At 44.4% G+C, this 12,172-nt stretch overlaps 2 protein-coding genes across 2 annotated transcripts; both read left to right on the top strand.

Moving 5' to 3' along the window:
• Positions 1 to 366: 366 nt before the first annotated feature.
• On the top strand, positions 367 to 2,212 carry LOC142301829 (protein kinase C delta type-like). Its single transcript, XM_075342861.1, has 7 exons — positions 367 to 443; positions 577 to 639; positions 797 to 935; positions 1,046 to 1,237; positions 1,348 to 1,476; positions 1,571 to 1,737; positions 1,931 to 2,212. The coding sequence occupies exons 1-7, from the start codon at positions 370 to 372 to the stop codon at positions 1,995 to 1,997; spliced, it is 831 nt and encodes a 276-aa protein (XP_075198976.1). The 5' UTR covers positions 367 to 369; the 3' UTR covers positions 1,998 to 2,212.
• Positions 2,213 to 8,017: 5,805 nt separating this feature from the next.
• LOC142301830 (protein kinase C delta type-like) lies at positions 8,018 to 11,929 on the top strand. Its single transcript, XM_075342862.1, has 10 exons — positions 8,018 to 8,411; positions 8,625 to 8,713; positions 8,864 to 9,034; positions 10,069 to 10,160; positions 10,294 to 10,356; positions 10,514 to 10,652; positions 10,763 to 10,954; positions 11,065 to 11,193; positions 11,288 to 11,454; positions 11,648 to 11,929. Exons 1-10 carry the CDS (start codon positions 8,171 to 8,173, stop codon positions 11,712 to 11,714), a joined length of 1,350 nt encoding a protein of 449 aa, XP_075198977.1. The 5' UTR covers positions 8,018 to 8,170; the 3' UTR covers positions 11,715 to 11,929.
• The last annotated feature ends 243 nt before the right edge of the window (positions 11,930 to 12,172 follow it).

Raw genomic sequence — 12,172 nt, forward strand, 5'->3', positions numbered from 1 at the left:
TGCTGGCACTGGGCCCCCCTGACTCCGGGGCCCATAGAGGCTGCGTCGTCTGCTGTTACAGCGCAGCTCCTCTCTCACAGAGAGGAGCCGGCTGCTTCTTTCTTTGCAAGGTGGGCGCAGGGCCCCTAAACCTGCCGCGCCCGGTCACAGTCGTGATCTCTGCGACCGCTATCGTTAAGCCCCTGGCTCTGAGTCTGCTATATATTCTATAAATGTCTGTCTATATGGCCATCTGTGTGCAATGTTCTTCTAGGTCACTACCATAGTATTACATGTATTATAGCATTAACACCAGTGCCCCACATCTAGACTATACCAGTAACACCTATTATCTCCTCTGTTTTATCATAGGACTACGTGTTCTACGTCATGGAATATCTCAGTGGAGGAGACCTTAGAGACTACCTGACACTCAATGCCCCACTTCCCATTTCAGCCACCAGGTAAGACAGAACATGGATATATTAGATGAACATGATGGTTGTCAGGAACAATCCGTCTTTATGTCATTATTAGTCTCGTAGTTTAGTGGTTGAAATGATGGATGTTGTTTGCTTTATCTTATTTGCTCATTAGATTTATTGTAGCTGAGCTGATCTGTGGGCTGCAGTTTCTCCACTCCAGAGGCATCATACACAGGTAGGTTGCAGCACGTCTTCTGTGTAGACATGGTATAAACACTTCTATACCCTCATCCTCATGCCCCCTGTAGACACTTGATATTTCAGGCCATAATACATAATCAGCCTAGCTAATATAACAATTATCACATTTTATAAATTCTTTCCTTTACCAGAGACCTAAAACCAGACAACATTTTACTGGACAGAACCGGTCACTTGAAGATTGCTGATTTCGGTACTGCAGTGATGAACATCTTTGGCGATACAAAGACTTCAGATTTGGTTGGAACCTATATATACAGGGCTCCTGAGGTGAGGAAACATCTACATGTTCCTGAGTGATCACTGTGTACAAGGCTGGACATCTCCATGTCTTCTGCTGTCTGAACAATGTTCTTATTGTCGTTTTCATGTCTTCACAGATTTTTCTAGAGAAGCCCTACAACACAGCAGTGGACTGGTTCTCTGCTGGTGTGGTGATATACGAGATGGCTACTGGCAGCCATCCATTCTATGAAGGTGAATTTGATGAGACCACCATTAAAGCAATAATCAATGATGATCCCGCCTTCCCAAAGAAAATGGATCCCCAACTCAAAGCCATTATTAAGGGGGTGAGTATAAAGACACATCTCAGTAATACAGCGGATATATATAATGAAATACACAATTAAAATGGAGGACGACTGGAGACTGAATAATCTTCTTTATTATATGTTCCCAGCTCTTGGATAAGGACCCAGATAGTCGGCAGAAATTTGTGGACAACATAAGAGATCATCCATTCTTTAAGAAGATCAAATGGACAGATATAGAGGAAGCCAGAGCGTGTCCACCATTCCAGCTACCCTCTGTAAGTAAATGACCCAGAGAATATAGTGGCAGCAGCACATTTCTGTTTGTGTTTCTTCTTTATGAACACTGGTTCTTGTATCTTCTCTTCGCAGCGAGAAGTGATGACATTATATAAAATGAAACATGTCCCGTCCTTCACCAAAGCCATTAAACCACCAATAGCTGAAGAAGATCAAAAACTCTTCTGTGGATTTACGTTTGCCAGTGATGGATGGAAGGTCATAAAACCGATACCAAAACCGGCAAAACCCCATCGCAGGTGAGTCAGTGTAAATGGGATGGGGATAGGGGGGTTTCATAGGCCCCTTCATAACTTTATGGATCTGTCAACAGGGTCTAGTGTGGAATCCATTTGCTTTTAGTCTACAGGTGGTTTCCCCTCATGACAGCCCCATTTCATGTGTCTTATTGGGATATAAGAATCATTTCTAACCTATTATCTCTCCCTCCAGGACATTTAGCAGTATTGTGAAGGACGTCTTCCATGGGATCTGGAGAAGGATAAAACGCTGGAAGTGAACAGCTATGAGAACTGCTGTTCACCGGTTCCTATTCCACCAGTACTAGAAGTATCCTGAGGGCCGTGACCTACAGTGTAGCCATATCCACTCCTCTGCCCTGCCATAATCAGGGCTAGGGGTTGCAGCTGCATCTGCAGTGTCTGAATAATAGAAGAAGCTGGAGACCATGAAAATCCTACCAGGAGTCAGTAATATGACCACGGACCAGCATTTCTGGATGACATGTTGCCTCATGCCCCCAGGGAAGGGCACTTATCCTTAGGCCATGGTTCCCTAGAGGTTTCCCCCACAGGGGGTTTTTCCTCTCCTGAGTGTCGATGGATAAACACAACACGAAATTGGCAACGTATCGTCCTCTGCCCTTGGTGGAGCTCACACCACTAGTGGTACAGAGGAACCTAAGATTATTTTTACCAGTAATAAACTGGACCATTCACTATCATGTACTGTATTAGTAGATTTATTTTGTATCTCCATGGATAGGTATTTTACAATCACCTGCTTCAGAGCATAGGGAGCATGTAATGTGGTGATAACTTGCATTCACTTTTCATTGGTATTATTTTTGGATACAGCAGACATTTTGGTTAATTTTCAATCTGTTTTTGGAGGGCGGGAGGAAGAAAGAAATGCCTTACTGGTACATTGTTTGAGTTTTTTATATTATTAATTACTCATGAGAAATAATGTCAACATTTTATAGTTCTGAGAAAACCGGATTAGAACAGATAAAAAGACCATATTAACAATTGGCAAAAAACTATACCCAATAGCACATACTTTAAAAGAACCTGAGAGAAAAAAGGGCAATAATAGTCAAGGCCAAAATAGAAAACATGAAATATATACCAGTAACTACCTCATTGTAAAAATAAAAAATAATTTATTCATACATATCTCACAGCAAGAGGGAAAAATAGACAAGTCATCAAAATTACATATTGTTAGGTCCGGGTGATGGTGGATCCTCTGGGCCGTACACCGGACTCCCCCAGTGAAGCAACCTGGAGCTAACCCCTATACAGGGACTGTCCAGTCACCCCACCAGAGGGCCTAGGTACACGGTAGCTGGAGTACTAGCGGGACCGGGGTAGCGTTCTTCAAGGAACGGGTAGAATGGAGTCTTTGGAGCAACAGAGTTCTTGGAGACAATTACTGGAGTCCGGTACGGGTGCCGGTTAGGATGCTCAGGCGGGATCCGGGTTAGCTGGGTGTGACGGTGAGGCAGCCGGGTGAAGTCAGGTATCACAGACGGGCACAGGCTGATGTATGGTGGTGGGATTCCCTGCCGACGGACACCGGAGCACCTCCCGGATTCAGGAGCCGGTTACGGAGGCAGAGCAGACTCTATAGAAGAGACAAAGTTAGCACATGCACAGCACATGGGGACCTGGACCCCTAGCTTGCAGAACTCGACGAACAGGCAACGCCCCCATGGCAGGAAGATCCGTATATACCCTACACCTGATTTAAGCAATATCCTGTTTCCGGACACTGGCCCTTTAAGAGGAGGTCAATGACCGCGCGCGTGTCCTAATTCGCATGCGCGATGCCCGAGTGCCGGAGACCAGTGCAGGAAGCGGTGCAGAGGATGCAGGGGAGCCCGTGTGTTTGTCCTGGGTCGCAGAGGAACGCCGGGAGCGGAGAGCAGGGAGCATGGGGGACGCAGAGGAGAAGGAGCGGGCTGTGCAGTCGCGGGCTGAGAGAACAGGGACCGGAGCGGTGAGTGGGAGATGGCGTTGGGGCCCGGGAAGCGTGACACATATACATAATGACCGAGTGAAAAAGGGAGAGCCCTAAGAAAAACACACTACACAGGGGACCCCATAGAGTGAGCTACTGCTCTATAGGGGTCCCTATAGGGATCCCCTGTGCAGTGTTTTTCTTAGGGGCTCTCCCTTTTTCACTTGGTGATTATGTACATGTAATTTTGATGAATTGTCTATTTTTCCCTCTTGCCGTTATTATTGCCCTTTTTTCTCATGGTTTTCTATATTATAGTTCTGGTTATTACAGCACATTGGTACTATTGACATAGTTAGAGGCAGGTGGAAGGTCCTTAAAAATGATTACAAGCAAGTACCCCTAAGAGATCTTTCAAGTTTTTAGAATGCTGTATATAAGAGCTCACTAGTGGTGGCCGGAGCTTATAGTCACCAAATCTGCTGTCAGGTTCCCTTTAAGATTGAATGAATGGATGGGATATGCTCACATTATAAAATTGGGTGAGTACAAGTTTAACCTTTATTTAATCCTCATTTAAAAAAAAACAAAAAAAAAAACAAACTATGTCTGATCCAATAAATTGGTGCTGGTAACAAAAGAGGGGAGTAAAATGTTACCAAGTGAAGGAGCCTTTTTTGCAACAATGTGACAACCTTCATTGAGTAGAGAAGCTGAAGTGTCATCCTCAAATATCACCATTAAATATTTATAAACAGTTTGTTTAATCTTACTGAACTGTAAGCTGTATTGTAAAGACAACTAGTTTGGAATTCCCAATGATCCGATTATTTTTGATATACATTTTGTTAAAGTGATCAAATCAGAACTTTAAAGCTGGGTTTACACACTGCAACATCGCAAACGACATCGCTGTAACGTCACCGGTTTTGTGACGCAATAGCGATGTCGTTTGCGATGTTGCAGTGTGTGAAACACATCAGCGACCTGGCCCCTGCTGTGAAGTTGCTGATCGCTACAAATCGTTCAGGACCATTCTTTGGTCCTTTGTTTCCCGCTGTGCAGCATGATCGCTAGAAAGTCTCAGTGTGTAAAGGGACTTTGCAGCGACTTTGTTAGCGACTTCCTTTCAAAAAGCTGCTTTTCAACGTCCCCAATGACTAGCTAGGTCGTTCTGCAGGTCCGGATCGCTGTTGCGTCGTTGGCCAGGTTTGCCTGTTTGACAGCTCACCAGCGACTCAACAGAGACTTTGGGAGGTCGCTATTGCGTCACAAAACCGGTGACGTTAAGCGATATCACTAGCGATGTTGCAGTGTGTAAACCCAGCTTTTGTCAGTGATCTCCTTTCCTTTGTTCAAAATCCACCTTGGATAACCGGATTTGTAAGGGGTGCTTCACACACAGCGAGATCGCTGCTGAGATCGCTGCTCAGATCGCTGCTGAGATCGCTGCTGAGATCACTGCTGAGATCGCTAGTGAGTCACGGGCTTTGTGACGCAGCAGTGACCTCATTAGCGATCTCGCTGTGTGTGACACTGAGCAGCGATCTGGCCCCTGCTGTGAGATCGCTGCTCGTTACACACAGCCCTGGTTCGTTTTTTTATTGTTGCTCTCCCGCTGATAAGCACACATTGCTGTGTGTGACAGCGAGAGAGCAACAATCCTCAATGTACAGGGAGCAGGAGCCGGCGTCTGACAGCCTGCGGTAAGCTGTAACCAAGGTAAACACCGCGTAACCAAGGTGGTTACCCGATATTTACCTTCGTTACCAGCCTCTGCAGCTCTCACGCTGCCTGTGCTGCCGGCTCCTGCTCCCTGCACACGCTAAGCTAAGCGGTGTGCGCTGGTAACTAAGGTAAACATCGGGTAACCATACCTGATGTTTACCTTAGTTACCAGTGTCCGCAGCTTCCAGCACCGGCTCCGTGCAAGCGCAGCGTCGCTTGCACGTCGCTGCTGGCTGGGGGCTGGTGAGATCTGCCTGTTTGACAGCTCACCAGCGACCATGTAGCGACGCAGCAGCGATCCTGACCAGGTCAGATCACTGGTGGGATCGCTGCTGCGTCGCTAAAGTTTGACGGTACCCTAAGTCTGTGATAAGTTGCTTCAATTTCAGAGGCAGTATTAAAGTGATTGCTATTATTTCTGACTATTCTGGTAAATTCTCCCACAGATATAGCATGAGATACTTGCTTAGGGTGACCACTAGAAAAATGCATAATTGTGTTACCAGCCATTGGCTTCCGAAGTATGGAGGAGGCAACTATTTTTCATGGGGTACCAGTTAGTTGTAAATCAAGAAAAGAAATAATATGTGAATTACAAGAAACAGTAAACTGAAGATTATATGAATTGTTTTTAATATATTCAACAAAGTGTGGTATGACAGATTCATCACCTCTCCAGATGAAGAGTATATCGTCCATGAATCTGCCATACCACACCAAATTTGAGACAAAAGGATTGGGGACAGAGTATAGAACACAATGCTTCAAATAGAATATCACCAAACTGGCCAAAGAAGGGGAGAACGTGGATCCTTATGCTGTAAATAAAATACTTCATCAATACAAAAAAACTATGAGTCATGAGAAAAAAAGAAATCTGAATGATGTAATGTTATAAAATAATGAGGAAATGATGAAATAATGACATTTTAAAGCTTCAATGGCAATATGTAAGGGAATGGAGGTGTAAAGTGACAAGACATCACAACCTATCCAGGTATAAACCTCTGACCATTTTTTATGAGACATATGTTCAAGCATGTCTTTAGAAACCCTAATGTAAACCAGTGTACATTGCACTAAGGTTGTGACAAAGAATATTGCCATTCCCCGAGATGTTCTTGTCACGGTGATCAGGGGAAAGTGAGGACCGGGGCTCCTAGACTGGTCCTCAGACTAGGGGGGCCTTGGCTATCCCATATCTCTGAGTTACCTCTGTAGGTGAGGATGTCTGCGCCACCAGCCTGATCCTGCTCCTGACCAGCCCTGATCTAATCCCCCCTCCCTATCCCAGAGGGCCGGGACAGGAATGCGTTAACACCAACAGTGATAGACAAACAGGGGAAACCAAAATACTATCACACAGCACGCGCACACAGAGTTATCAGACAACAAATGATAAGGAAGAAACTAAGGCTGCTTTCACACATCCGGTTTTAGCTGTGCAGCACAATTCGGCTCTTTGCAGAAAAAACGCAACCATTTTTTTTTGCCGCCGGTTGCGTTTTTTCCACATAGACTTTCATTAGTGCTGGATTGTGCCGCATGGCCTTGCGTTCGGTCCGTTTTTTGCCGCATGCGGCATATTTAGCCTATGCAGCGGCCAGATGGAACGTTTCCTGGCACGTTTTTTTGTCCGGCAAAAAAAAACGCATCGCGCCGCATCCGGCCGATGCGGCGCTTTTTCCAATGCATGCTTATAGACGCCGGATGCAGCGCGATGCGACAAACACCGCATCCGGTCGCCGCATGCGTTTTTTTTCCACTGCGCATGCTCAGTAGCCTGTCACAAGCGGCAAAAAACGGACGGGCCGCATGTAAAAAACTTATGCAAAGGATGCGGTTTTGTCGCCGCATCCGTTACAAAGGTTTTAGAGCCGGATTGGCCTGCTCTGCTAAAACCGGAGGTGTGAAAGCAGCCTAAAGAGCAGGGAGGAATTATTCAGACAACAGGAGGAATGCCACAGCACACCAAGTAACACGCAATAAATCAACAGGGGATTTCTCAGAAAGGCAACTTTAAACTCAATGACGTCCGTGTATAACTATTCCCTCATTTTTGTCCATTTAAACTCTGTTTGTTGAACTACTAACATAAAAGCCTGGCCTGATGAAGACATCTGTCCCACACTGAAACGCGTCACCCATATTCTTTTAATAACTTCTTATGATGATATTTTTTCCTGTCTGTCACACTCAGCAGTGCTTTTATTACCCTCCTATTAATCTTTATACTATTTACATTGCATTATTCAAGCTGAGTGATGAATCGTGTAAAAAAATGTAAAAAAAAAAAAAACAATATTAATTTAAATTCATTTTTTTTGCTTGGAAAAGTTTTTTTTTGGTGTTTTATGGGCTCAAATGGAAACTGATAAATAATAAAGACTTAATAACTGTTGAAGAACACAAACCTCACAGCCAGGCTCAAGTCACTGGTCTCTCTGTGATGTCACTTGACCTTTGACTTTAGTCCCTTTGGGATGTCATGTGACCTTTTAGAATGTGATGATGTCACAATGTGTGATGTCATAGAACAATCATCAGAATGTCGCTGCTGCCTGGATATTGTCCATTTGTTTTCATCACTTAGTGAGTGAAGGCGATTTTTACTTGCGCTTAGAAAATTTTGGTTTTATATAAAATATAATACCGATTACTAGAAGGCCTGTTGGAGGAGCAGTTCCAGGCGCCATCCGGGAGCACTCTAGAGGTGGACAGGACCTTCCTCAGCCCAGAATTTCATCTATAGAGCTGAATATGGAGAGTTTGAGGAAAAGAAAGGGAGAGAGCATAGATGAGGTGCCAAAAAAAAGAAAAATAGAATCATCAGAGGGTGAAAAAGATGGCACCAACCAAAGCATTATGAAGTCTTCAAAAAGACCTGGAAGCCCGATACAGGAGTGTATCGAGAACAAGAGGAAAAGGGGAGAAGTGATGGTGGACAAAGCTGATGATGGATCCAGCGTGTCCCCCAAAGCTGACACTAAGCAGCTGGCAAGTGAGTGCAGATTTAAGACCCCAAGAGCCAATAGCCCCCAATGTAGTAATTGACAGGATTACGAACCTTTAGATTACCCCCCTTATTATGATGTTTGTGCCTTTTCTCTTTGATACCCCCGTAATATTGTTATACCCCATGTTGTAATTTCTATAGGAGGCCACATTAGCATTATATTGGAATAATACATCTTACTTTTCTTTTCTCCATCAGGGTCAACTCCAGCTGAATCTCCCATCATTGTGACTGGGCTGGAGAGCTTCACCTTCCATAAAATAATTGGAGAGGGTGGATTTGGTAAAGTAAGTATTAGGAAATGTGGTGACGTTTTCCTCATGTGTGTGATGTGGAGCAGTAATATGACTCTAGGAACATCACAGCTTCACATCTTCTCATCATGTCTGACGGCAGGATGGGCTTTTCCTCCAGTTCTAATGCTCTGTATCCTCCAGGTCATGTTGGCCACACATAATACCTGCAAACAAAAAGTGGCAGTGAAGATGGTGAAGAAGAGGCTCCTAATTGAGGACTCAAGAGACGACGTACTGATAGAGCGACAGGTCCTGGAGATGACTAGGAAGAGTCCATTTATTACTCGGGCCTTTTCCACCTTCCAGTCCCAGGTAAGAGGCTGATGATCTAATAGCTCTGCGTCTTCTATATATTCTATCAATGCCAGATCTATATGGCCATCTGTGTACAAAGTTCTTCTAGGTCACTATCATAGTATTACATGCTCTGATATACAACTTTCCCTCAGCACCCAGCTTTCCCATGATATAAGAGCATGGCAAAGCTGGGTGCTGCGGGAAAGATGTATAGCAGAGCATGGAAAATCTAGGTGCTGAGGGAAAGAGCCTCTTTCCCTCAGCACAAATCTTTCCTATCCTATGCTTTTATCCTTGTTCTCCCTCATATATAACTTTCCAAATACTACAATGGACCTCCAAATACTATAATGGCTCCCACATAGCCTTCCATATAGAATCATGGGTCCCACATAACCCTTCATATATTATAATGCAGCCCCCTTAGTCCTTCATATTCTATTATGCAGCCCACATACTGTTTAATGCACCCCCATAGTTAATGTATAAGGTCTCCTTTATATTATATTATACAGCCCCCATACCATTTCATTTACCCCATAGTCCTTCATGTTTTATAATGCACCCCCAAAATCCTTCATATTATATTATGCAGCCCCCATACCATTTAATGCACCCCATAGGCCTCATTGTATTATAATGCACCCCAATAGTCCGCTCCATCCTTCATCATTACTTTGCGCAATGATGGACAAGGGTGCTGGCACTGGGCCCCCCTGACTCCGGGGCCCATAGAGGCTGCGTCGTCTGCTGTTACAGCGCAGCTCCTCTCTCACAGAGAGGAGCCGGCTGCTTCTTTCTTTGCAAGGTGGGCGCAGGGCCCCTAAACCTGCCGCGCCCGGTCACAGTCGTGATCTCTGCGACCGCTATCGTTAAGCCCCTGGCTCTGAGTCTGCTATATATTCTATAAATGTCTGTCTATATGGCCATCTGTGTGCAATGTTCTTCTAGGTCACTACCATAGTATTACATGTATTATAGCATTAACACCAGTGCCCCACATCTAGACTATACCAGTAACACCTATTATCTCCTCTGTTTTATCATAGGACTACGTGTTCTACGTCATGGAATATCTCAGTGGAGGAGACCTTAGAGACTACCTGACACTCAATGCCCCACTTCCCATTTCAGCCACCAGGTAAGACAGAACATGGATATATTAGATGAACATGATGGTTGTCAGGAACAATCCGTCTTTATGTCATTATTAGTCTCGTAGTTTAGTGGTTGAAATGATGGATGTTGTTTGCTTTATCTTATTTGCTCATTAGATTTATTGTAGCTGAGCTGATCTGTGGGCTGCAGTTTCTCCACTCCAGAGGCATCATACACAGGTAGGTTGCAGCACGTCTTCTGTGTAGACATGGTATAAACACTTCTATACCCTCATCCTCATGCCCCCTGTAGACACTTGATATTTCAGGCCATAATACATAATCAGCCTAGCTAATATAACAATTATCACATTTTATAAATTCTTTCCTTTACCAGAGACCTAAAACCAGACAACATTTTACTGGACAGAACCGGTCACTTGAAGATTGCTGATTTCGGTACTGCAGTGATGAACATCTTTGGCGATACAAAGACTTCAGATTTGGTTGGAACCTATATATACAGGGCTCCTGAGGTGAGGAAACATCTACATGTTCCTGAGTGATCACTGTGTACAAGGCTGGACATCTCCATGTCTTCTGCTGTCTGAACAATGTTCTTATTGTCGTTTTCATGTCTTCACAGATTTTTCTAGAGAAGCCCTACAACACAGCAGTGGACTGGTTCTCTGCTGGTGTGGTGATATACGAGATGGCTACTGGCAGCCATCCATTCTATGAAGGTGAATTTGATGAGACCACCATTAAAGCAATAATCAATGATGATCCCGCCTTCCCAAAGAAAATGGATCCCCAACTCAAAGCCATTATTAAGGGGGTGAGTATAAAGACACATCTCAGTAATACAGCGGATATATATAATGAAATACACAATTAAAATGGAGGACGACTGGAGACTGAATAATCTTCTTTATTATATGTTCCCAGCTCTTGGATAAGGACCCAGATAGTCGGCAGAAATTTGTGGACAACATAAGAGATCATCCATTCTTTAAGAAGATCAAATGGACAGATATAGAGGAAGCCAGAGCGTGTCCACCATTCCAGCTACCCTCTGTAAGTAAATGACCCAGAGAATATAGTGGCAGCAGCACATTTCTGTTTGTGTTTCTTCTTTATGAACACTGGTTCTTGTATCTTCTCTTCGCAGCGAGAAGTGATGACATTATATAAAATGAAACATGTCCCGTCCTTCACCAAAGCCATTAAACCACCAATAGCTGAAGAAGATCAAAAACTCTTCTGTGGATTTACGTTTGCCAGTGATGGATGGAAGGTCATAAAACCGATACCAAAACCGGCAAAACCCCATCGCAGGTGAGTCAGTGTAAATGGGATGGGGATAGGGGGGTTTCATAGGCCCCTTCATAACTTTATGGATCTGTCAACAGGGTCTAGTGTGGAATCCATTTGCTTTTAGTCTACAGGTGGTTTCCCCTCATGACAGCCCCATTTCATGTGTCTTATTGGGATATAAGAATCATTTCTAACCTATTATCTCTCCCTCCAGGACATTTAGCAGTATTGTGAAGGACGTCTTCCATGGGATCTGGAGAAGGATAAAACGCTGGAAGTGAACAGCTATGAGAACTGCTGTTCACCGGTTCCTATTCCACCAGTACTAGAAGTATCCTGAGGGCCGTGACCTACAGTGTAGCCATATCCACTCCTCTGCCCTGCCATAATCAGGGCTAGGGGTTGCAGCTGCATCTGCAGTGTCTGAATAATAGAAGAAGCTGGAGACCATGAAAATCCTACCAGGAGTCAGTAATATGACCACGGACCAGCATTTCTGGATGACATGTTGCCTCATGCCCCCAGGGAAGGGCACTTATCCTTAGGCCATGGTTCCCTAGAGGTTTCCCCCACAGGGGGTTTTTCCTCTCCTGAGTGTCGATGGATAAACACAACACGAAATTGGCAACGTATCGTCCTCTGCCCTTGGTGGAGCTCACACCACTAGTGGTACAGAGGAACCTAAGATTATTTTTACCAGTAATAAACTGGACCATTCACTATCATGTACTGTATTAGT

The sequence above is a fragment of the Anomaloglossus baeobatrachus genome, chromosome 4 (genome assembly GCF_048569485.1).
Source record: "Anomaloglossus baeobatrachus isolate aAnoBae1 chromosome 4, aAnoBae1.hap1, whole genome shotgun sequence".
NCBI lineage: Eukaryota > Metazoa > Chordata > Amphibia > Anura > Aromobatidae > Anomaloglossus > Anomaloglossus baeobatrachus.